Here is a 26,439-nt window from a genome sequence, read left to right on the forward strand (position 1 = left end):
CAACTTGGGCTATTATGCGTCACACATTCTTGGCCAACTTGGGCCACTGTGCATGTGCCACAATAGTTGATTGTGGGAATGGACAACTTGGGCTAATATGCGTCTGCACATTCTCGGCCAACTAGGGCCACTGTGCATCTGTCACAATAGTATATTGCGGGAATGGACAACTTTAGCTATTATGCATTTGCACAGTCTTGGCCAGTGTCCCACATTTTGTAAGTGGCATTGCACCACAATACAGCATGCTGCATATTTCCCTTAACAAGTCCGAAAAAAAAAGTTGACAGTCGGTTCAGCATACGCTAAAGAGGACAAAGGTGAAAGCCTGCGTGCTTATGAGACATGCATTATATTATTCGACATTCTCATTCTTTTGTGTTGTAACTTACTAATGTTTTCTAACACCAAAGGTCGTGGGTTCGACTGCATTAATTGCCTTTACCTAAATTACTGTGGCTTAATTACCTTGCCCTATGTAACGCCAAAGGTCATGAGTTCGAGTGACCAAATAAACTATTTCTTAATTAGCTGTGCCTTAGTTAGGTTGGACTCACTTAAAACCAAAAGTCCTGGGTTCAACTACCACCAACAGTCGTGGTTTTAGCTATCAATGGTGGCACCATAAAGTTTTGTGCAATTGAATTTTCCGGAAGGTCAAATTTTCAACACATTAGCCATCTTAGGCTATCGGATTTAAAATCCGCAGACACCTGATCAGTTCTTATAAGTAGTGAAATAATCACTTCTTAATAAGTAGTAGGCAACTCTATGACGCGATTGTTGCATTAACCATTCCTAACTACTACCCTTGTACACCAATTTTATGCTATACTTTCTTGGGGCAACTGTAGCGGCCTACTTTCTCAGAGCGCTGACTGTACGGTAAGACCAGGTGTATGGTAAACTTCTTGTGGCAACTGCAGTGACCTGCTTTCAATCCACACAAACTAGGATATAGTCACTTGTTGCGGCAACTGAAGTGGCCTGCTTTCTTTGTGCACTGACTGCGTGGTATGGCAAAGTTTATGGTACACTTGTTGTGGCAACTGTAGTGACCTACTTTCTGCTTACGCTAACTGTATGACATGGTTAGTAGTCGTGGCAACTGTAGTGGCCTGCTTTCTTTCTGGACCGACTGTGCGGTACGGCAAACCGTATGGTGCACTTGTTGTGGAAACTGCAGTGATCTAGCTCCTTTCTACACAAACTGTATGTTGTAGTTACTTGTAGTGGTAACTGTAGAATCCTACTTTCTTCCTACACTAACTGTATGGTATAGTGACTTATTATGGTAACTGCTGTGTCCTGGTTTATTCCTGCACCGACTGTATGGTATACTTGTTGTGGCAACTGTAGTGACCCACTTTCTGCCTACACTAACTGTATGACATAGTTACTAGTTGTGGCAACTGTAGTGGCCTGCGTTTTTCCAAGAACGACTGTATGGTATGACAAACTGTATGGTACACTTGTTGTGCCAACTGTAGCGGCCTACTTTTTTAGAGCGCTGACTGTACGGTAAGGCCAGCTGTATGGTAAACTTCTTGTGGCAACTGCAGTGACCTACTTTCAATCCGCACAGACTGTAGGGTATAGTCGCTTGTTGTGGCAACTGAAGTGGCTTGCTTTCTTTGTGCACTGACTGTGCAGTGTGGCCAACAGTATGGTATACCTGTTGTGGCAACTGCACTGACCTACTTTACTCCTGCATTAATTGAATGGTATAGTCACTTATTGTGGTAACTGATGTGTCCTGGTTTATTCCTGCACTGACTGTACGGTATACTTTTTGTGGCAACTGTAGTGACCTGCTGTTCTCCTGGACCGACTGTGTGGCACGGCAAACTTTACGATACACTTGTTGTGGCAACGTAGTGACCTACTTTCTGCCTACACTAACTGTATGACATAGTTAGCAGTTGTGGCAACTGTAGTGGCCTGCTTTTTTTCCTGGACCGACTGTAGGGTATGGCAAACTGTGTGGTACACTTGTTGTAGCAACTGTAATGACCTACATTCTTTGTACACTAAACGTATGGTATACTTAATCATTGTGGTAACTGTTGTGTTCTGGTTTATTCTTGCACCGACTGTATGGTACTATTTGTGGCAACTCTAGAGGCCTGCTTTATTCCTGGACCGACTGCGTGGTAGGGAAAACTGTATAGTATACTTTTTGCAGCAACTGTAGGGACCCACTTCCTTTATACACAAATGGTTTGTTATCGTTACTAGTTGTGGCAACTGCAGTGGCCTGCTCTTTTCCACCCCTTCCCGCAACGATGCCTTGAAACAGAAAATGACAACGCTCATGTTCTTTACGGTCTTTTCCTTGACAGGCAGCGGCTGTCGACAACGACAGCACGTGGCGTCACCCTACTAACCCTTTGAATCTAATCTGCCGAGGATTACAAGGCTGCCTTGGACAAAAATAAGTCCACCTATCGAAAGGTTGGCCAGCCTTTCAGAGGTACATTTTCCCGGTTCATCGAACTTCTATACAGCAGTGTTCTACGGCGTCTGCCAGTCCCCTGTTTCATTTTTAATATACAGATATTCGCCATTTTTCTCGACGTAACAGGCATCATCATCATCAGCCTCTTTTCATGTCCACTGGCAGGACGGAGGTCCCTCCCAGAGATCTGCAATAGCCCCTGCCTTGCTGTACCAGCAGACATATAAGCTCCCAAAAACCCTTGATCACCACCCTCCGGGGTGGTGAAGTGGCTTGAGGCGTTGTGCGACTGCACCACACTGTGGCGGGTTAACACCCGGCCCTGGAGGCTGTATGCATGTGGAGGGTGCATACGAAAACGCCTTTGTTTGGCACGCCCTGTAGTCCTCCACCGCAGGGCTTGTTCATATGTTGTTAAGTTTGATGTGTTGTTAAGTTTCTGTTTGAGGGGGGTTGGGGAAAGCAAATACTTTTTCGTGCTTTCTTGCATTTTTGTTTTGCCGAGTAGACAACTTGGGTCACTGCGCATCTGCCACAATAGTTGATTGTGGGAATCTTGGACATTTATGTATCTGGACAGTCTTGGCCAACTTGGGCCACAGCGCATCTGCCAGAAAAATTGATTGTGGGAATGGACAACCTGGACTTTTATGGATCTGCACAGTCTTGGCCAACTTGGGCCACCACGCATCTGCCGCAATAGTTGATTGTGGGAATGGACCACTTAGGCTATTATGCATCTGCACATTCTTGGCCAACTTGGGTGACTGTGCCTGTGCCACAATAATTGATTGTGGGACTGGACAACTTGGGCTAATATGCGTATGCACATGCTTGGCCAACTTAGGCCTCTGTGCCTGTGGCACAATAATTGATTGTGGGAATGGACAACTTGGGCTATGATGCGTCTGCACATTCTTGGCCAACTTGGGTCACTGCGCATCAGCCACAATAGTTGATTGTGGGAATGGACAAATTGGGCAATTATGCATCTGCACATTCTTGGCCAACGTGGGCCACTGCGCATCAGCCACAATAGTTGATTGTGGGAATGGACAACTCGGGCTATTATGCGTCTGCACATTGTTGGCCAACATGGGCCACTGCGCCTGTGTCACAATAATTGATTGTGGGAATGGACAGACAACTTGGGCTAATATGCGTCTGCACATTCTCGGCCACTGCGTTCGATTTCAGTCGGAAAGACACTGCGGTGTCACTGCGTTCGATTTCAGTCGGAAAAACAAACTTTATCGAACGCATTGCGAAGACTTGACGATCGACCGTTGTCCGTGCAGGTGCTCCTTGAAGACCGTCCCCATCGCTCGTCAGCCCACAAAGCTGTGAAGGCACTGTTGTCTTACTTGAGGACGACTGGCCTATGTGAACGCCTTTGAATTGCTCAGGCCCTCCGCGTGCGTGGGCGAACTCACCGTGTCCTTCCTCCCCCCCCTCCTCTCTCTATCTCATCTTTCTATTCCCTCTTTCCCGTCCCCCAGAGTAGGGTAGCCAACCAGACGTATTTCTGGTTAACATCCCTGCCTTCTCCTTTCTCTCCTCCTCCTCCTCGGCCAACTAGGGCCACTGTGCATCTGTCACAATAGTATATTGTGGGAATGGACAACTTTAGCTATTATGCATTTGCACAGTCTTGGCCAGTGTCCCACATTTTGTAAGTGGCATTGCACCACAATACAGCATGCTGCATATTTCCCTTAACAAGTCCGAAAAAAAAAGTTGACAGTCGGTTCAGCATACGCTAAAGAGGACAAAGGTGAAAGCCTGCGTGCTTATGAGACATGCATTATATTATTCGACATTCTCATTCTTTTGTGTTGTAACTTACTAATGTTTTCTAACACCAAAGGTCGTGGGTTCGACTGCATTAATTGCCTTTACCTAAATTACTGTGGCTTAATTACCTTGCCCTATGTAACGCCAAAGGTCATGAGTTCGAGTGACCAAATAAACTATTTCTTAATTAGCTGTGCCTTAGTTAGGTTGGACTCACTTAAAACCAAAAGTCCTGGGTTCTACTACCACAAACAGTCGTGGTTTTAGCTATCAATGGTGGCACCATAAAGTTTTGTGCAATTGAATTTTCCGGAAGGTCAAATTTTCGAGATTAGCCATCTTAGGCTATCGGATTTAAAATCCGCAGACACCTGATCAGTTCTTATAAGTAGTGAAATAATCACTTCTTAATAAGTAGTAGGCAACTCTATGACGCGATTGTTGCATTAACCATTCCTAACTACTACCCTTGTACACCAATTTTATGCTATACTTTCTTGGGGCAACTGTAGCGGCCTACTTTCTCAGAGCGCTGACTGTACGGTAAGACCAGGTGTATGGTAAACTTCTTGTGGCAACTGCAGTGACCTGCTTTCAATCCACACAAACTAGGATATAGTCACTTGTTGCGGCAACTGAAGTGGCCTGCTTTCTTTGTGCACTGACTGCGTGGTATGGCAAAGTTTATGGTACACTTGTTGTGGCAACTGTAGTGACCTACTTTCTGCTTACGCTAACTGTATGACATGGTTAGTAGTCGTGGCAACTGTAGTGGCCTGCTTTCTTTCTGGACCGACTGTGCGGTACGGCAAACCGTATGGTGCACTTGTTGTGGAAACTGCAGTGATCTAGCTCCTTTCTACACAAACTGTATGTTGTAGTTACTTGTAGTGGTAACTGTAGAATCCTACTTTCTTCCTACACTAACTGTATGGTATAGTGACTTATTATGGTAACTGCTGTGTCCTGGTTTATTCCTGCACCGACTGTATGGTATACTTGTTGTGGCAACTGTAGTGACCCACTTTCTGCCTACACTAACTGTATGACGTAGTTACTAGTTGTGGCAACTGTAGTGGCCTGCGTTTTTCCAAGAACGACTGTATGGCATGACAAACTGTATGGTACACTTGTTGTGCCAACTGTAGCGGCCTACTTTTTTAGAGCGCTGACTGTACGGTAAGGCCAGCTGTATGGTAAACTTCTTGTGGCAACTGCAGTGACCTACTTCCAATCCGCACAGACTGTAGGGTATAGTCGCTTGTTGTGGCAACTAAAGTGGCTTGCTTTCTTTGTGCATTGTATGGCCAACAGTATGGTATACCTGTTGTGGCAACTGCACTGACCTACTTTCCTTCTGCATTAATTGAATGGTATAGTGACTTATTGTGGTAACTGATGTGTCCTGGTTTATTCCTGCACTGACTGTACGGTATACTTTTTGTGGCAACTGTAGTGACCTGCTGTTCTCCTGGACCGACTGTGTGGCACGGCAAACTTTACGATACACTTGTTGTGGCAATGTAGTGACCTACTTTCTGCCTACACTAACTGTATGACATAGTTACCAGTTGTGGCAACTGTAGTGGCCTGCTTTTTTTCCTGGACCGACTGTAGGGTATGGCAAACTGTGTGGTACACTTGTTGTAGCAACTGTAATGACCTACATTCTTTGTACACTAACCGTATGGTATACTTAATCATTGTGGTAACTGTTGTGTTCTGGTTTATTCTTGCACCGACTGTATGGTACTATTTGTGGCAACTCTAGAGGCCTGCTTTATTCCTGGACCGACTGCGTGGTAGGGAAAACTGTATAGTATACTTTTTGCAGCAACTGTAGGGACCCACTTCCTTTATACACAAATGGTTTGTTATCGTTACTAGTTGTGGCAACTGCAGTGGCCTGCTCTTTTCCACCCCTTCCCGCAACGATGCCTTGAAACAGAAAATGACAACGCTCATGTTCTTTACGGTCTTTTCCTTGACAGGCAGCGGCTGTCGACAACGACGGCACGTGGCGTCACCCTACTAACCCTTTGAAACTAATCTGCCGAGGATTACAAGGCTGCCTTGGACAAAACTAAGTCCACCTATCGAAAGGTTGGCCAGCCTTTCAGAGGTACATTTTCCCGGTTCATCGAACTTCTATACTGCAGTGTTCTACGGCGTCTGCCAGTCCCCTCCTTCATTTTTAATATACAGATATTCGCCATTTTTCTCAAAGTAACAGGTATCATCATCATCAGCCTCTTTTCATGTCCACTGGCAGGACGGAGGTCCCTCCCAGAGATCTGCAATAGCCCCTGCCTTGCTGTACCAGCAGACATATAAGCTCCCAAAAACCCTTGATCACCACCCTCCGGGGTGGTGAAGTGGCTTGAGGCGTTGTGCGACTGCACCACACTGTGGCGGGTTAACACCCGGCCCTGGAGGCTGTATGCATGTGGAGGGTGCATACGAAAACGCCTTTGTTTGGCACGCCCTGTAGTCCTCCACCGCAGGGCTTGTTCATATGTTGTTAAGTTTGATGTGTTGTTAAGTTTCTGTTTGAGGGGGGTTGGGGAAAGCAAATACTTTTTCGTGCTTTCTTGCATTTTTGTTTTGCCGAGTAGACAACTTGGGTCACTGCGCATCTGCCACAATAGTTGATTGTGGGAATCTTGGACTTTTATGTATCTGGACAGTCTTGGCCAACTTGGGCCACAGCGCATCTGCCAGAAAAATTGATTGTGGGAATGGACAACCTGGACTTTTATGGATCTGCACAGTCTTGGCCAACTTGGGCCACCACGCATCTGCCGCAATAGTTGATTGTGGGAATGGACCACTTAGGCTATTATGCATCTGCACATTCTTGGCCAACTTGGGTGACTGTGCCTGTGCCACAATAATTGATTGTGGGACTGGACAACTTGGGCTAATATGCATATGCACATGCTTGGCCAACTTAGGCCTCTGTGCCTGTGCCAAAATAATTGATTGTGGGAATGGACAACTTGGGCTATGATGCGTCTGCACATTCTTGGCCAACTTGGGTCACTGCGCATCAGCCACAATAGTTGATTGTGGGAATGGAAAAATTGGGCAATTATGCATCTGCACATTCTTGGCCAACGTGGGCCACTGCGCATCAGCCACAATAGTTGATTGGGGGAATCGACAACTCGGGCTACTATGCGTCTGCACATTGTTGGCCAACATGGGCCACTGCGCCTGTGTCACAATAATTGATTGTGGGAATGGACAGACAACTTGGGCTAATATGCGTCTGCACATTCTCGGCCACTGCGTTCGATTTCAGTCGGAAAGACACTGCGGTGTCACTGCGTTCGATTTCAGTCGGAAAAACAAACTTTATCGAACGCATTGCGAAGACTTGACGATCGACCGTTGTCCGTGCAGGTGCTCCTTGAAGACCGTCCCCATCGCTCGTCAGCCCACAAAGCTGTGAAGGCACTGTTGTCTTACTTGAGGACGACTGGCCTATGTGAACGCCTTTGAATTGCTCAGGCCCTCCGCGTGCGTGGGCGAACTCACCGTGTCCTTCCACCCCCCCCTCCTCTCTCTATCTCATCTTTCTATTCCCTCTTTCCCGTCCCCCAGAGTAGGGTATCCAACCAGACGCATTTCTGGTTAACATCCCTGCCTTCTCTTTCTCTCCTTCTCCTCCTCGGCCAACTAGGGCCACTGTGCATCTGTCACAATAGTATATTGTGGGAATGGACAACTTTAGCTATTATGCATTTGCACAGTCTTGGCCAGTGTCCCACATTTTGTAAGTGGCATTGCACCACAATACAGCATGCTGCATATTTCCCTTAACAAGTCCGAAAAAAAAAGTTGACAGTCGGTTCAGCATACGCTAAAGAGGACAAAGGTGAAAGCCTGCGTGCTTATGAGACATGCATTATATTATTCGACATTCTCATTCTTTTGTGTTGTAACTTACTAATGTTTTCTAACACCAAAGGTCGTGGGTTCGACTGCATTAATTGCCTTTACCTAAATTACTGTGGCTTAATTACCTTGCCCTATGTAACGCCAAAGGTCATGAGTTCGAGTGACCAAATAAACTATTTCTTAATTAGCTGTGCCTTAGTTAGGTTGGACTCACTTAAAACCAAAAGTCCTGGGTTCAACTACCACCAACAGTCGTGGTTTTAGCTATCAATGGTGGCACCATAAAGTTTTGTGCAATTGAATTTTCCGGAAGGTCAAATTTTCAACACATTAGCCATCTTAGGCTATCGGATTTAAAATCCGCAGACACCTGATCAGTTCTTATAAGTAGTGAAATAATCACTTCTTAATAAGTAGTAGGCAACTCTATGACGCGATTGTTGCATTAACCATTCCTAACTACTACCCTTGTACACCAATTTTATGCTATACTTTCTTGGGGCAACTGTAGCGGCCTACTTTCTCAGAGCGCTGACTGTACGGTAAGACCAGGTGTATGGTAAACTTCTTGTGGCAACTGCAGTGACCTGCTTTCAATCCACACAAACTAGGATATAGTCACTTGTTGCGGCAACTGAAGTGGCCTGCTTTCTTTGTGCACTGACTGCGTGGTATGGCAAAGTTTATGGTACACTTGTTGTGGCAACTGTAGTGACCTACTTTCTGCTTACGCTAACTGTATGACATGGTTAGTAGTCGTGGCAACTGTAGTGGCCTGCTTTCTTTCTGGACCGACTGTGCGGTACGGCAAACCGTATGGTGCACTTGTTGTGGAAACTGCAGTGATCTAGCTCCTTTCTACACAAACTGTATGTTGTAGTTACTTGTAGTGGTAACTGTAGAATCCTACTTTCTTCCTACACTAACTGTATGGTATAGTGACTTATTATGGTAACTGCTGTGTCCTGGTTTATTCCTGCACCGACTGTATGGTATACTTGTTGTGGCAACTGTAGTGACCCACTTTCTGCCTACACTAACTGTATGACGTAGTTACTAGTTGTGGCAACTGTAGTGGCCTGCGTTTTTCCAAGAACGACTGTATGGCATGACAAACTGTATGGTACACTTGTTGTGCCAACTGTAGCGGCCTACTTTTTTAGAGCGCTGACTGTACGGTAAGGCCAGCTGTATGGTAAACTTCTTGTGGCAACTGCAGTGACCTACTTCCAATCCGCACAGACTGTAGGGTATAGTCGCTTGTTGTGGCAACTGAAGTGGCTTGCTTTCTTTGTGCACTGTATGGCCAACAGTATGGTATACCTGTTGTGGCAACTGCACTGACCTACTTTCCTTCTGCATTAATTGAATGGTATAGTGACTTATTGTGGTAACTGATGTGTCCTGGTTTATTCCTGCACTGACTGTACGGTATACTTTTTGTGGCAACTGTAGTGACCTGCTGTTCTCCTGGACCGACTGTGTGGCACGGCAAACTTTACGATACACTTGTTGTGGCAATGTAGTGACCTACTTTCTGCCTACACTAACTGTATGACATAGTTACCAGTTGTGGCAACTGTAGTGGCCTGCTTTTTTTCCTGGACCGACTGTAGGGTATGGCAAACTGTGTGGTACACTTGTTGTAGCAACTGTAATGACCTACATTCTTTGTACACTAACCGTATGGTATACTTAATCATTGTGGTAACTGTTGTGTTCTGGTTTATTCTTGCACCGACTGTATGGTACTATTTGTGGCAACTCTAGAGGCCTGCTTTATTCCTGGACCGACTGCGTGGTAGGGAAAACTGTATAGTATACTTTTTGCAGCAACTGTAGGGACCCACTTCCTTTATACACAAATGGTTTGTTATCGTTACTAGTTGTGGCAACTGCAGTGGCCTGCTCTTTTCCACCCCTTCCCGCAACGATGCCTTGAAACAGAAAATGATAACGCTCATGTTCTTTACGGTCTTTTCCTTGACAGGCAGCGGCTGTCGACAACGACAGCACGTGGCGTCACCCTACTAACCCTTTGAATCTAATCTGCCGAGGATTACAAGGCTGCCTTGGACAAAAATAAGTCCACCTATCGAAAGGTTGGCCAGCCTTTCAGAGGTACATTTTCCCGGTTCATCGAACTTCTATACTGCAGTGTTCTACGGCGTCTGCCAGTCCCCTCCTTCATTTTTAATATACAGATATTCGCCATTTTTCTCGACGTAACAGGCATCATCATCATCAGCCTCTTTTCATGTCCACTGGCAGGACGGAGGTCCCTCCCAGAGATCTGCAATAGCCCCTGCCTTGCTGTACCAGCAGACATATAAGCTCCCAAAAACCCTTGATCACCACCCTCCGGGGTGGTGAAGTGGCTTGAGGCGTTGTGCGACTGCACCACACTGTGGCGGGTTAACACCCGGCCCTGGAGGCTGTATGCATGTGGAGGGTGCATACGAAAACGCCTTTGTTTGGCACGCCCTGTAGTCCTCCACCGCAGGGCTTGTTCATATGTTGTTAAGTTTGATGTGTTGTTAAGTTTCTGTTTGAGGGGGGTTGGGGAAAGCAAATACTTTTTCGTGCTTTCTTGCATTTTTGTTTTGCCGAGTAGACAACTTGGGTCACTGCGCATCTGCCACAATAGTTGATTGTGGGAATCTTGGACTTTTATGTATCTGGACAGTCTTGGCCAACTTGGGCCACAGCGCATCTGCCAGAAAAATTGATTGTGGGAATGGACAACCTGGACTTTTATGGATCTGCACAGTCTTGGCCAACTTGGGCCACCACGCATCTGCCGCAATAGTTGATTGTGGGAATGGACCACTTAGGCTATTATGCATCTGCACATTCTTGGCCAACTTGGGTGACTGTGCCTGTGCCACAATAATTGATTGTGGGACTGGACAACTTGGGCTAATATGCGTATGCACATGCTTGGCCAACTTAGGCCTCTGTGCCTGTGCCACAATAATTGATTGTGGGAATGGACAACTTGGGCTATGATGCGTCTGCACATTCTTGGCCAACTTGGGTCACTGCGCATCAGCCACAATAGTTGATTGTGGGAATGGAAAAATTGGGCAATTATGCATCTGCACATTCTTGGCCAACGTGGGCCACTGCGCATCAGCCACAATAGTTGATTGGGGGAATGGACAACTCGGGCTACTATGCGTCTGCACATTGTTGGCCAACATGGGCCACTGCGCCTGTGTCACAATAATTGATTGTGGGAATGGACAGACAACTTGGGCTAATATGCGTCTGCACATTCTCGGCCACTGCGTTCGATTTCAGTCGGAAAGACACTGCGGTGTCACTGCGTTCGATTTCAGTCGGAAAAACAAACTTTATCGAACGCATTGCGACGACTTGACGATCGACCGTTGTCCGTGCAGGTGCTCCTTGAAGACCGTCCCCATCGCTCGTCAGCTCACAAAGCTGTGAAGGCACTGTTGTCTTACTTGAGCACGACTGGCCTATGTGAACGCCTTTGAATTGCTCAGGCCCTCCGCGTGCGTGGGCGAACTCACCGTGTCCTTCCTCCCCCCCCTCCTCTCTCTATCTCATCTTTCTATTCCCTCTTTCCCGTCCCCCAGAGTAGGGTAGCCAACCAGACGCATTTCTGGTTAACATCCCTGCCTTCTCTTTCTCTCCTCCTCCTCCTCGGCCAACTAGGGCCACTGTGCATCTGTCACAATAGTATATTGTGGGAATGGACAACTTTAGCTATTATGCATTTGCACAGTCTTGGCCAGTGTCCCACATTTTGTAAGTGGCATTGCACCACAATACAGCATGCTGCATATTTCCCTTAACAAGTCCGAAAAAAAAAGTTGACAGTCGGTTCAGCATACGCTAAAGAGGACAAAGGTGAAAGCCTGCGTGCTTATGAGCCATGCATTACATTATTCGACATTCTCATTCTTTTGTGTTGTAACTTACTAATGTTTTCTAACACCAAAGGTCGTGGGTTCGACTGCATTAATTGCCTTTACCTAAATTACTGTGGCTTAATTACCTTGCCCTATCTAACGCCAAAGGTCATGAGTTCGAGTAACCAAATAAACTATTTCTTAATTAGCTGTGCCTTAGTTAGGTTGGACTCACTTAAAACCAAAAGTCCTGGGTTCAACTACCACCAACAGTCGTGGTTTTAGCTATCAATGGTGGCACCATAAAGTTTTGTGCAATTGAATTTTCCGGAAGGTCAAATTTTCGACACATTAGCCATCTTAGGCTATCGGATTTAAAATCCGCAGACACCTGATCAGTTCTTATAAGTAGTGAAATAATCACTTCTTAATAAGTAGTAGGCAACTCTATGACGCGATTGTTGCATTAACCATTCCTAACTACTACCCTTGTACACCAATTTTATGCTATACTTTCTTGGGGCAACTGTAGCGGCCTACTTTCTCAGAGCGCTGACTGTACGGTAAGACCAGGTGTATGGTAAACTTCTTGTGGCAACTGCAGTGACCTGCTTTCAATCCACACAAACTAGGATATAGTCACTTGTTGCGGCAACTGAAGTGGCCTGCTTTCTTTGTGCACTGACTGCGTGGTATGGCAAAGTTTATGGTACACTTGTTGTGGCAACTGTAGTGACCTACTTTCTGCTTACGCTAACTGTATGACATGGTTAGTAGTCGTGGCAACTGTAGTAGCCTGCTTTCTTTCTGGACCGACTGTGCGGTACGGCAAACCGTATGGTGCACTTGTTGTGGAAACTGCAGTGATCTAGCTCCTTTCTACACAAACTGTATGTTGTAGTTACTTGTAGTGGTAACTGTAGAATCCTACTTTCTTCCTACACTAACTGTATGGTATAGTGACTTATTATGGTAACTGCTGTGTCCTGGTTTATTCCTGCACCGACTGTATGGTATACTTGTTGTGGCAACTGTAGTGACCCACTTTCTGCCTACACTAACTGTATGACGTAGTTACTAGTTGTGGCAACTGTAGTGGCCTGCGTTTTTCCAAGAACGACTGTATGGCATGACAAACTGTATGGTACACTTGTTGTGCCAACTGTAGCGGCCTACTTTTTTAGAGCGCTGACTGTACGGTAAGGCCAGCTGTATGGTAAACTTCTTGTGGCAACTGCAGTGACCTACTTCCAATCCGCACAGACTGTAGGGTATAGTCGCTTGTTGTGGCAACTAAAGTGGCTTGCTTTCTTTGTGCATTGTATGGCCAACAGTATGGTATACCTGTTGTGGCAACTGCACTGACCTACTTTCCTTCTGCATTAATTGAATGGTATAGTGACTTATTGTGGTAACTGATGTGTCCTGGTTTATTCCTGCACTGACTGTACGGTATACTTTTTGTGGCAACTGTAGTGACCTGCTGTTCTCCTGGACCGACTGTGTGGCACGGCAAACTTTACGATACACTTGTTGTGGCAACGTAGTGACCTACTTTCTGCCTACACTAACTGTATGACATAGTTACCAGTTGTGGCAACTGTAGTGGCCTGCTTTTTTTCCTGGACCGACTGTAGGGTATGGCAAACTGTGTGGTACACTTGTTGTAGCAACTGTAATGACCTACATTCTTTGTACACTAACCGTATGGTATACTTAATCATTGTGGTAACTGTTGTGTTCTGGTTTATTCTTGCACCGACTGTATGGTACTATTTGTGGCAACTCTAGAGGCCTGCTTTATTCCTGGACCGACTGCGTGGTAGGGAAAACTGTATAGTATACTTTTTGCAGCAACTGTAGGGACCCACTTCCTTTATACACAAATGGTTTGTTATCGTTACTAGTTGTGGCAACTGCAGTGGCCTGCTCTTTTCCACCCCTTCCCGCAACGATGCCTTGAAACAGAAAATGACAACGCTCATGTTCTTTACGGTCTTTTCCTTGACAGGCAGCGGCTGTCGACAACGACGGCACGTGGCGTCACCCTACTAACCCTTTGAAACTAATCTGCCGAGGATTACAAGGCTGCCTTGGACAAAAATAAGTCCACCTATCGAAAGGTTGGCCAGCCTTTCAGAGGTACATTTTCCCGGTTCATCGAACTTCTATACTGCAGTGTTCTACGGCGTCTGCCAGTCCCCTCCTTCATTTTTAATATACAGATATTCGCCATTTTTCTCGACGTAACAGGCATCATCATCATCAGCCTCTTTTCATATCCACTGGCAGGACGGAGGTCCCTCCCAGAGATCTGCAATAGCCCCTGCCTTGCTGTACCAGCAGACATATAAGCTCCCAAAAACCCTTGATCACCACCCTCCGGGGTGGTGAAGTGGCTTGAGGCGTTGTGCGACTGCACCACACTGTGGCGGGTTAACACCCGGCCCTGGAGGCTGTATGCATGTGGAGGGTGCATACGAAAACGCCTTTGTTTGGCACGCCCTGTAGTCCTCCACCGCAGGGCTTGTTCATATGTTGTTAAGTTTGATGTGTTGTTAAGTTTCTGTTTGAGGGGGGTTGGGGAAAGCAAATACTTTTTCGTGCTTTCTTGCATTTTTGTTTTGCCGAGTAGACAACTTGGGTCACTGCGCATCTGCCACAATAGTTGATTGTGGGAATCTTGGACTTTTATGTATCTGGACAGTCTTGGCCAACTTGGGCCACAGCGCATCTGCCAGAAAAATTGATTGTGGGAATGGACAACCTGGACTTTTATGGATCTGCACAGTCTTGGCCAACTTGGGCCACCACGCATCTGCCGCAATAGTTGATTGTGGGAATGGACCACTTAGGCTATTATGCATCTGCACATTCTTGGCCAACTTGGGTGACTGTGCCTGTGCCACAATAATTGATTGTGGGACTGGACAACTTGGGCTAATATGCGTATGCACATGCTTGGCCAACTTAGGCCTCTGTGCCTGTGCCACAATAATTGATTGTGGGAATGGACAACTTGGGCTATGATGCGTCTGCACATTCTTGGCCAACTTGGGTCACTGCGCATCAGCCACAATAGTTGATTGTGGGAATGGAAAAATTGGGCAATTATGCATCTGCACATTCTTGGCCAACGTGGGCCACTGCGCATCAGCCACAATAGTTGATTTTGGGAATGGACAACTCGGGCTATTATGCGTCTGCACATTGTTGGCCAACATGGGCCACTGTGCCTGTGTCACAATAATTGATTGTGGGAATGGACAGACAACTTGGGCTAATATGCGTCTGCACATTCTCGGCCACTGCATTCGATTTCAGTCGGAAAGACACTGCGGTGTCACTGCGTTCGATTTCAGTCGGAAAGACAACTTTATCGAACGCATTGCGACGACTTGACGATCGACCGTTGTCCGTGCAGGTGCTCCTTGAAGACCGTCCCCATCGCTCGTCAGCCCACAAAGCTGTGAAGGCACTGTTGTCTTACTTGAGGACGACTGGCCTATGTGAACGCCTTTGAATTGCTCAGGCCCTCCGCGTACGTGGGCGAACTCACCGTGTCCTTCCTCCCCCCCTCCTCTCTCTATCTCATCTTTCTATTCCCTCTTTCCCGTCCCCCAGAGTAGGGTAGCCAACCAGACGCATTTCTGGTTAACATCCCTGCCTTCTCTTTCTCTCCTCCTCCTCCTCCTCGGCCAACTAGGGCCACTGTGCATCTGTCACAATAGTATATTGTGGGAATGGACAACTTTAGCTATTATGCATTTGCACAGTCTTGGCCAGTGTCCCACATTTTATAAGTGGCATTGCACCACAATACAGCATGCTGCATATTTCCCTTAACAAGTCCGAAAAAAAAAAGTTGACAGTCGGTTCAGCATACGCTAAACAGGACAAAGGTGAAAGCCTGCGTGCGTATGAGACATGCATTATATTATTCGACATTCTCATTCTTTTGTATTGTAACTTACTAATGTTTTCTAACACCAAAGGTCGTGGGTTCGACTGCATTAATTGCCTTTACCTAAATTACTGTGGCTTAATTACCTTGCCCTATGTAACGCCAAAGGTCATGAGTTCGAGTGACCAAATAAACTATTTCTTAATTAGCTGTGCCTTAGTTAGGTTGGACTCACTTAAAACCAAAAGTCCTGGGTTCAACTACCACCAACAGTCGTGGTTTTAGCTATCAATGGTGGCACCATAAAGTTTTGTGCAATTGAATTTTCCGGAAGGTCAAATTTTCAACACATTAGCCATCTTAGGCTATCGGATTTAAAATCCGCAGACACCTGATCAGTTCTTATAAGTAGTGAAATAATCACTTCTTAATAAGTAGTAGGCAACTCTATGACGCGATTGTTGCATTAACCATTCCTAACTACTACCCTTGTACACCAATTTTATGCTATACTTTCTTGGGGCAACTGTAGCGGCCTACTTTCTCAGAGCGCTGACTGTACGGTAAGACCAGGTGTATGGTAAACTTCTTGTGGCAACTGCAGTGACCTGCTTTCAATCCACACAAACTAGGATATAGTCACTTGTTGCGGCAACTGAAGTGGCCTGCTTTCTTTGTGCACTGACTGCGTGGTATGGCAAAGTTTATGGTACACTTGTTGTGGCAACTGTAGTGACCTACTTTCTGCTTACGCTAACTGTATGACATGGTTAGTAGTCGTGGCAACTGTAGTGGCCTGCTTTCTTTCTGGACCGACTGTGCGGTACGGCAAACCGTATGGTGCACTTGTTGTGGAAACTGCAGTGATCTAGCTCCTTTCTACACAAACTGTATGTTGTAGTTACTTGTAGTGGTAACTGTAGAATCCTACTTTCTTCCTACACTAACTGTATGGTATAGTGACTTATTATGGTAACTGCTGTGTCCTGGTTTATTCCTGCACCGACTGTATGGTATACTTGTTGTGGCAACTGTAGTGACCCACTTTCCGCCTACACTAACTGTATGACGTAGTTACTAGTTGTGGCAACTGTAGTGGCCTGCGTTTTTCCAAGAACGACTGTATGGCATGACAAACTGTATGGTACACTTGTTGTGCCAACTGTAGCGGCCTACTTTTTTAGAGCGCTGACTGTACGGTAAGGCCAGCTGTATGGTAAACTTCTTGTGGCAACTGCAGTGACCTACTTCCAATCCGCACAGACTGTAGGGTATAGTCGCTTGTTGTGGCAACTGAAGTGGCTTGCTTTCTTTGTGCACTGACTGTGCAGTATGGCCAACAGTATGGTATACCTGTTGTGGCAACTGCACTGACCTACTTTCCTTCTGCATTAATTGAACGGTATAGTGACTTATTGTGGTAACTGATGTGTCCTGGTTTATTCCTGCACTGACTGTACGGTATACTTTTTGTGGCAAGTGTAGTGACCTGCTGTTCTCCTGGACCGACTGTGTGGCACGGCAAACTTTACGATACACTTGTTGTGGCAACGTAGTGACCTATTTTCTGCCTACACTAACTGTATGACATAGTTACCAGTTGTGGCAACTGTAGTGGCCTGCTTTTTTTCCTGGACCGACTGTAGGGTATGGCAAACTGTGTGGTACACTTGTTGTAGCAACTGTAATGACCTACATTCTTTGTACACTAACCGTATGGTATACTTAATCATTGTGGTAACTGTTGTGTTCTGGTTTATTCTTGCACCGACTGTATGGTACTATTTGTGGCAACTCTAGAGGCCTGCTTTATTCCTGGACCGACTGCGTGGTAGGGAAAACTGTATAGTATACTTTTTGCAGCAACTGTAGGGACCCACTTCCTTTATACACAAATGGTTTGTTATCGTTACTAGTTGTGGCAACTGCAGTGGCCTGCTTTTTCCACCCCTTCCCGCAACGATGCCTTGAAACAGAAAATGACAACGCTCATGTTCTTTACAGTCTTTTCCTTGACAGGCAGCGGCTGTCGACAACGACGGCACGTGGCGTCACCCTACTAACCCTTTGAAACTAATCTGCCGAGGATTACAAGGCTGCCTTGGACAAAAATAAGTCCACCTATCGAAAGGTTGGCCAGCCTTTCAGAGGTACATTTTCCCGGTTCATCGAACTTCTATACTGCAGTGTTCTACGGCGTCTGCCAGTCCCCTCCTTCATATTTAATATACAGATATTCGCCATTTTTCTCGACGTAACAGGCATCATCATCATCAGCCTCTTTTCATATCCACTGGCAGGACGGAGGTCCCTCCCAGAGATCTGCAATAGCCCCTGCCTTGCTGTACCAGCAGACATATAAGCTCCCAAAAACCCTTGATCACCACCCTCCGGGGTGGTGAAGTGGCTTGAGGCGTTGTGCGACTGCACCACACTGTGGCGGGTTAACACCCGGCCCTGGAGGCTGTATGCATGTGGAGGGTGCATACGAAAACGCCTTTGTTTGGCACGCCCTGTAGTCCTCCACCGCAGGGCTTGTTCATATGTTGTTAAGTTTGATGTGTTGTTAAGTTTCTGTTTGAGGGGGGTTGGGGAAAGCAAATACTTTTTCGTGCTTTCTTGCATTTTTGTTTTGCCGAGTAGACAACTTGGGTCACTGCGCATCTGCCACAATAGTTGATTGTGGGAATCTTGGACTTTTATGTATCTGGACAGTCTTGGCCAACTTGGGCCACAGCGCATCTGCCAGAAAATTGATTGTGGGAATGGACAACCTGGACTTTTATGGATCTGCACAGTCTTGGCCAACTTGGGCCACCACGCATCCTGCCGCAATAGTTGATTGTGGGAATGGACAACTTAGGCTATTATGCATCTGCACATTCTTGGCCAACTTGGGTGACTGCGCCTGTGCCACAATAATTGATTGTGGGACTGGACAACTTGGGCTAATATGCGTATGCACATTCTTGGCCAACTTGGGCCAGTGCGCGTGTGCCACAATAATTGATTGTGGGAATGGACAACTTGGGCTATGATGCGTCTGCACATTCTTGGCCAACTTGGGCCACTGCGCATCAGCCACAATAGTTGATTGTGGGAATGGACAACTTGGGCTATTATGCATCTGCACATTCTTGGCCAACTTGGGCCACTAGGCATCAGCCACTATAGTTGATTGTGGGAATGGACAACTTGGGCTATTATTCATCTGCACATTCTTGGCCAACTTGGGCCACTGCACCTGTGCCAGAATAATTGATTGTGGGAATGGACAACTTGGGCTAATATGTGCCTGCCCATTCTTGTCCAACTTGGGTCATTGCGCATCAGCCACAATAGTTGATTGTGGGAATCGACAGCTTGGGCTATTATGCGTCTGCACATTGCCTGAAGAATTTGTCCGAATGCCTCGGCCATTGGGTTCTGCGTTTGCAGGAGTACGACTACACTGTCACTTATAGGTCTGGCAGGCAACATCAAGATGCTGACGCTTTATCTCGTTGCCCACTGTCGCCAAATGCCCATGTCTCACCGTCCCTCCGTTCGGCACCGCCAAGCCAACCAACCACAACCATGGCCCCTGTACGGTTCGTGACCTCGGTCGACATTCTGTCCTATGAAGACCTCGCCTCCCTCCAACGTGCAGATACGTACTGCCGCACAATTATCGACCGGCTCACTGGCTTATCCCATCCTCCCAACAGCCGCTTAAGGCGACAACTGGCACGGTTTAAACTTGATGCTGGCTCATTATTGCAGCAAGTTTATCACCCTACCGGTGACCGATGGGTCCTAGTTGTCCCTCGCTTACTTCGACTACAAATTTTACAAGCTTTTCACGAGGACGCAACGGCTGGCCACTTAGGATTTCATAAAACCTACGACCGCATTAAGACTCGCTGTTTCTGGCCTGGCCTGTCTACTAGAGTTGCCAAGTACATCAGTTCGTGTGCGTCATGCCTACATCGAAAACGTTCGACCTCTTTTCCCGCCGGCCCTTTACAACCATTGCCGTGCCCGTCCGCTCCCTTTGAATTCGTGGGCATCGACTTATACGGACCCCTTCCGCTTACTCCCGCGGGTCACCGCTGGATTGTCACCGCCATGGACCATCTCACTCGCTACGCTGAGACGGCAGCTCTTCCTTCTGGTGTGGCCTCTGAGGTCACCGAGTTTGCCCTGCAAGCCATTATCTTGCGCCACGGTGCGCCTTGTGTTCTTTTAAGTGACCGTGGCAAGACATTTCTTTCCCATGTTCTTGCTGAAGTCCTGCAAGCCTCAAACACCATCCATAAGACCACCTCTGCGTACCATCCCCAGACCAATGGTCTTACCGAGCGTTTCCATCGAACTCTGTCTGACATGATCTCCATGTATGTTAAACCCGACCACACAAACTGGGACACTATACTTCCTTTCGTCACGTTTTCATATAATACTGCCATTCAATGCACAACAAACTACAGCCCCTTTTTCCTCGTGTAAGGCCGTGCACCGTCTTTTGTTTTGGACACCACCTTTCTCTCTACGCCTTCTGTTCCATCCACATCTCTACCAGAGGAGTTTGCCGCCCGCGTCGCCCACTGCAGCGAAATTGCGCGCGCCCACACCGCGACCATTCAGGACAAGAGGAAAGTCCGTTGTGATGCGACCCGTCGTGTCATTTCGTTCCGCCCAGGCGACGAACTGCTCCTCTGGACACCTGTTCGAGTGCCAGGGCTCTGTGAAAAATTTCTTCACAGGTATCGCGGCCCATATAGCGTGCTTGAAAGAACATCTGCCGTGAACTATCGCGTAGCTCCTGTTACCTCGGTTACTGACCGCCGTTGCTGCAGCACTGAAATTGTTCACGTCTCGCTTGAAGCCGTATCTTCGGCGTTCCCACTCCCCCGTTTCTGACTTGCTGCCTTACCGGCCGCTTTCGTGAGGGGGGGAAGTTGAGTGTGAGCGCTAACTGTGCAGTTCATCATCGCCTTCATGTGTATATACCCATCCTCATCATCATTTTGTTGGATTGGTGTTCGTGGGCTGTCTCGCGCTGTGTGACAATAGAAGAGCTCTGCCTTCGTCCCGGGTGTCGTCTCACAACACTTAATCTTCAGGACTTCTCGATTCATCAGTGAAGTCACCTTTCCTTTTTTGCGAAGAAGCCAGTGAAACTTGAGCTGCCAGCGGCCCCATATTTAAAGACTCCAGCTGCCAACTTGTTTTACTTCCACTAAAACAATCTCTGTCCTCCTTGCACCGCTGCGCAGACCGTGTGCTGTTGTCTACCAGAAGCATGACAAATTACTGAGGCGAAACTAGCTCGTCCATGGCTTTGCTGGAAAATGAAAAGTACCTGTCGACGAGCACAGCTCCTCCATGGCCGTTTTGCAAGAAACGCTTACACAAACTCAGCTCATCGAAGGCTTGGAAGGGGTTAAGGTTGACATTCTGCGTGAGATGGCTTCTGCCAGAATTTTTTTTTTCAGAGACAGTTCGCAGTAGTGAATGCACGCACCTGAGCAGCTGTCGTGCGCACCAGGTCGAGCTCTCCCTCGAGGGCGGCGTCCAGCAGCAGGGCCAAGGGGTCAAAGCTCACTCGCTGGGGACCCTTTTTGCGGCGACCCCCGCTGCCACCCGTACTGCCCCCGGAGCGCAGGTTTCCCCTTGCTGCACGCAGCACATGGACAAGTTGACACGACGAGACAGAGACGACGCAGCAACATCACGTCAACCTTTCACTATTACTTAAATTCAACAGCAATTGTCCATATCAACTAGCGTTTCTTATTACATGCCATATCATCTTTAATGCGAAGCATTCTTCTCAGAGTGCAACCACCTTTTTGCAAGAGGGCGGGCCGTTTTGCCGTTTTGGTGAGCCGATGCCGTTGACCGTGTAGTCTCAGATTATGTGCCACAGGGATGACTGGGTACGTGCCACTGAGCTTTAGTTTGCTTTAAATCTTATATCTAGTAATTAGAAACATTCTGTCTTACTTATTGTAAATATAAACACTACAGCGTATAATCCCTGCATAACTGTTTGCTACACAACAGTTACATTACTCATACAACTGTTCTATACAAATCATGAATGATTCGCAGTAACATAGACCATAGAGTTTCCTAGAATAATTCCTAGAAAGAACTCTGGCGCTGCGATCGTTCAGCCCCATACGAATGATGGTTAGTACAGGATTGTCTGATCTTCATGCTTGTGGCTTCAGATGTTCTTTCAATGGCCTAAATTTCAAAGTAATCTATACCCTTTTTAAATGCAAAAGGCAATGATACTGAACATGCATCATCATCATCATCAGCCTATTTTTATGTACACTGCAGGACAAAGGCCTTTCCCTGTGATCACCAATTACACCTGTTTTGCGCTAGCTGATTCTAATTTGGGCCTGCAAATTTCCTAACTTCATCATCCCGCCTAGTTTTCTGCCGTCCTCAACTGTGTTTCCCTGGCCGGCCCAGCTCCATTTATTCCCTTTAATGTCAACTAGAACATCGGTTATCCCCGTTTGCTCACTGATCCACACCGCTCTTTTCCTGTCTCTTAACGATAGGCCTAACATTTTTCGTTCCATAGCGCTTTGTGCGGTCCTTAACCTATTCTCGTGCTTCTTTGTCAACCTCCAAGTTTCTGCCCCATATGTTAGCACCGGTAGAATGCAATGATTGTACACATTTCTTTTCAACGACAGTGGTAAGCTCCCAGTCAGGATTTGGTAATACATGCCGTATGCACTCCAACCCATTTTGATTTTTCTGTAAATTTCCTTCTCATGATCAGGGTCCTCTGTGAGGGAACATGCATAATTATTCGATTGTGCGAACACGCATAATCGCTGCTAATTGCAGCGGTTCCGCTTGTCCATGTGTCCGTGGCATCAAAGTTTCAATATCGGGCTACTGTGCTAGAGTTCCTGTGTTCGAATCCTGTCGTCGGACAGCATTAATAATGTTTATTTAATTATTTATAACAAAGTACTTTCTTCAGAATGATGAGTTCGCAAAGTTACGAAGCCGTCTAAAGCCACAAGGACAGACTTTAGCCAAATCCATGCACAAACCATCATTCCCATGCCAGCTGAACCACCCTGTTAGCTGGTCCTGTAGTCACAGTTCCCTCTAGTAATTGCATCAAACCTTATGATGTAGACGTCAACTGCGGTTCAGTTGGCCATATTTTTTTTTTGCACATAGAATGTGACTTTATGTGATCAGTTATTGCCAAAAAACTGAGCATCTGCCACTGCTATTACAGCAGAAGGCAAAAGGTCATTCATCTGAAATTTACCTGATGGTGAGATTCGAACAATCATAATGCAATCCGCAGACACGACAGTCATGCTCTGCCGAATTTCTAGTTTCTGGTATTTCAAAGTGCAACAGGAGAGAATGATTGACAATGGAGAAAACTGCTTGCTCTCGGCTGACATTTGACATCACATCAAATCAAGCAATAACTTTATGTACGAATATAGCTGACCCTACACAGAGGGTCATTACAAAGAGAGCACAAAAATATACAACATTGCCACACCGAAAGCTAATGGCACAAACAGAAAAATGAAGATCTGGTACATTCATGGAAGCACATGTTGTGTATCACACGATTAGCTGCAACACTTGTGCTCCGTGGCTATTTACAGTTTTATCAATCAGGTTTACCTTGACAGATGCTAGAAATTGTAACTATCTGAGCTCAAGCCACAGTGTAATTTTTATTTGAGAAAAAAAAAAGAAAGCTTGTGGCAGCTTGGGCTTGGTTGAGTAGAGCACACAACAAATTTCCCTTCTTCAGAATGTTGACTCTCTGAAGTATGTGACCGAAATTCTTTAATGCCAGTTTGAAGGTGTATGGGCATAAATAAAACTCTAAGGAGCAGTTTCAAGCTTAGCCTGATTGGTACATCATAATCATCATCATCATGTACCAAGCCTGATTGGTACATTACACCTCTGGAATGCTAAAAAAGTTATTATCTTGCACTGAAACATCATAGCCCAAGAAAGATAAGTCAATGAAATGCACACGGCAATACTACATTCTTGTAATTCTTGCATGAGCGCTCCGTGACATTAATTTTGAAAGTGCTGAGTGTTTATCAAAAATAGTTTCAACTAGGCATGTTTACATTCTGATGGTATCGTTTTAGCGAAATCATCACCATATGCCCATTATATGGTCACTGCAAGACAAAGGCTTCACCTAACAATCTCCCTGTTATTAACCCCCTCTTGCATAAGCAGACTAGTAGAACCTCGTTCATATGTTCTGGAAAAGAATGCAGGAAAAAATGTCCTAACCAAGGAAACGTACCGAGTCTCTACTGTACATCTTATGTCTCTACAAACTTCGCAATTTCATCGCATCATCTAACCTTCTGCTGCTCTCAACTGCACTTCCCTTCACTCAGAATCCAGTCCTTTACTTCCAACAGACCACCGCTTATCTGCTACGGTATAAATATTTCATTGCCTGCCCAACTAAATTTTGTCCTCTTAATATCGAACTGAATATCAGCTACCTTCGTTTGCTGTCTAATGGGACTGTTCTCCTGTCTTTTAACTAAGAGGTGTGAAGTTCTTCAAATATACTTATTAAAACTAACTGTAACAAATTTAACAAAGTAAGGTGTGCAAATACAGTAGAACCTTGTTGATGCCATTTAGTATGATTTCCCAGTGCCTACGTTTGTGATTGAGAACACAAGAAATGACTCAATACAGTTACGCTTTTTTGCCGATTAATACGTTCCCGGAGAACACAATCTTTCGACAACAACGTTCAGTACGTCGCCAAACTGCGATTGTATCATACGTAATTTGTGCCGCTAGATCCTATGTAAACAAGAAAAGGCACGAGGCACGTGTGGTCGCGAGCAGCCAGGCATCTGCCACAACAGCTGCATCGCAATACTCGACCAGCTGTGTTACTCGAAAATGCCGACGCGCACTCAGTTTCTTCTTCAGCAGATCAGCTCGTGGGTCGTTGCACGTCGCATTCACAGCTATCGTTGCCAACTCTATCACGATAAGCATCGTCACCTATCTGTTTCACAGCGCGGGTGGCGTAGTGGCGTTGGAAGCGGACTGCACTTTTTGATAGGTGATAACTAGGGATGGGCGAATATTTGGTATTATCGAATATTCGATCGAATAATTCTATATTCGTTATTCGCTTCGATTCGAATACAGGTATTCGATATTTTCGAATTATTCGGCGCTCCCGAATAGGCAGCCAAAAGCACCGACGGCCGGTACACATCTCGGAGGCTATGCTTCACGTCATGGCTGCCATACATCAACCATAAATCTCGAAGACTATATGTTTTCGCATTAAAGAGCCTGAAATGTGCGACGCAAAAGAGCAGAAACAGCGCTAGCGTACAACCGAAACGAAGCGCCGGAGTCCGCATTGTCATAGTCATCAGCGGAAATCGTACGTGAATGACAGCAACGATGGAACGATTCGTGCGTATTTGTGCTTTTATTGCGTTTACCGTCGCGCATAACAACGCGTTGGCCGCGGGATTTCATAGTCGCCATCCACGATCGCGTCGATAGCTGCCGCGGCTTCTTCTACAGCGGTTGCGGCAGAAAGTAGTTTCGTTTTGACTCAATACGCACGTCAGCCGCATGCCTAAAAAGCTGTGTAGTGGCCATCCATGATCGCATAGATAGCAACCGCGGTTTCGTCTGCAGTAGTTGCAGCGAACGGTAGATTCGTTCTGACTCGGTGCGTGCGTCGGCCGCGTGCCTTAAATACCCCCGATTCCTGCCGCCTTGCCGCGAGCGGCAAGTTACTGCGCGTCAGCGCCTTGCCGTGAAGACCACCGTGGCAATCGCAGTGAAGTGATTGGCCGAGGCCATTTCGGAACAGCTTCTTGGAGCAACCAAAAATGCGCTTTGGAGTATAAAAGCGAGCTTTTGGAGCATCTCAATGCTTATTTCCTTTGAGAGAAGCAAGAGAGCTTACAAAAGGAGGAAGCCCAATTTAATGGGAAACAAGCCCATTTTTACCAAGAATCATTTAGCTCAACATAAAGATGTGGCGCTAAAACATGCGAATCCCATGCATGATGACGAAGTAATGACGACGGCGGTGTGATGACAATGGCATCATGGCAATGGAATGACAACTGTATGAAGACGATGGCGTGATGAAAATTAGATGATGAAGCTGGGATGGCGATAATACAACCACTACAGCATCATGATGATGGTACAACCATAAACCACTCTAATCTCTGCTTTAGCTTTCCAGTTTGCAGGAGGCTGGGTGATAAAATGGCGGGAACTGTAGAAGTGCACATGGAGATGGGAATAAGGGGAACTCGACTATGGATGAGCTTTAGGAGTGTGCAATGCTCGCTTGCTAAGCTACACCAGCAGAAAACAGCAAAATGGCAACAGTGTAAGGAAGAGAAACAAGCTCAGAAGCATGTACGATGAGTTGCCCCTGTTTAGCGAAATTTTCAGCCGTTATGTGGCCA

General features: G+C 46.3%; 1 protein-coding gene and 1 long non-coding RNA gene across 2 annotated transcripts in view; one reads left to right on the forward strand and one right to left on the reverse strand.

Moving 5' to 3' along the window:
• LOC119465242 (apoptosis-stimulating of p53 protein 2) overlaps nucleotides 1-26,439 on the reverse strand; it is an 83,702-nt gene that overhangs the window by 15,371 nt on the left and 41,892 nt on the right. The window contains exon 9 of the mRNA XM_037726036.2: nucleotides 21,447-21,598. Within this exon, the coding sequence (XP_037581964.1) occupies nucleotides 21,447-21,598 (152 nt within the window). The remainder of the gene's footprint in view (nucleotides 1-21,446; nucleotides 21,599-26,439) is intronic.
• Nucleotides 150-12,838, forward strand: LOC125940391 (uncharacterized). Its single transcript, XR_007463609.1, has 3 exons — nucleotides 150-282; nucleotides 4,196-4,458; nucleotides 12,261-12,838. It is a non-coding gene; the product is annotated as an uncharacterized LOC125940391 (long non-coding RNA).

This window comes from Dermacentor silvarum, chromosome 9, assembly GCF_013339745.2.
Source record: "Dermacentor silvarum isolate Dsil-2018 chromosome 9, BIME_Dsil_1.4, whole genome shotgun sequence".
Taxonomy (NCBI): domain Eukaryota; kingdom Metazoa; phylum Arthropoda; class Arachnida; order Ixodida; family Ixodidae; genus Dermacentor; species Dermacentor silvarum.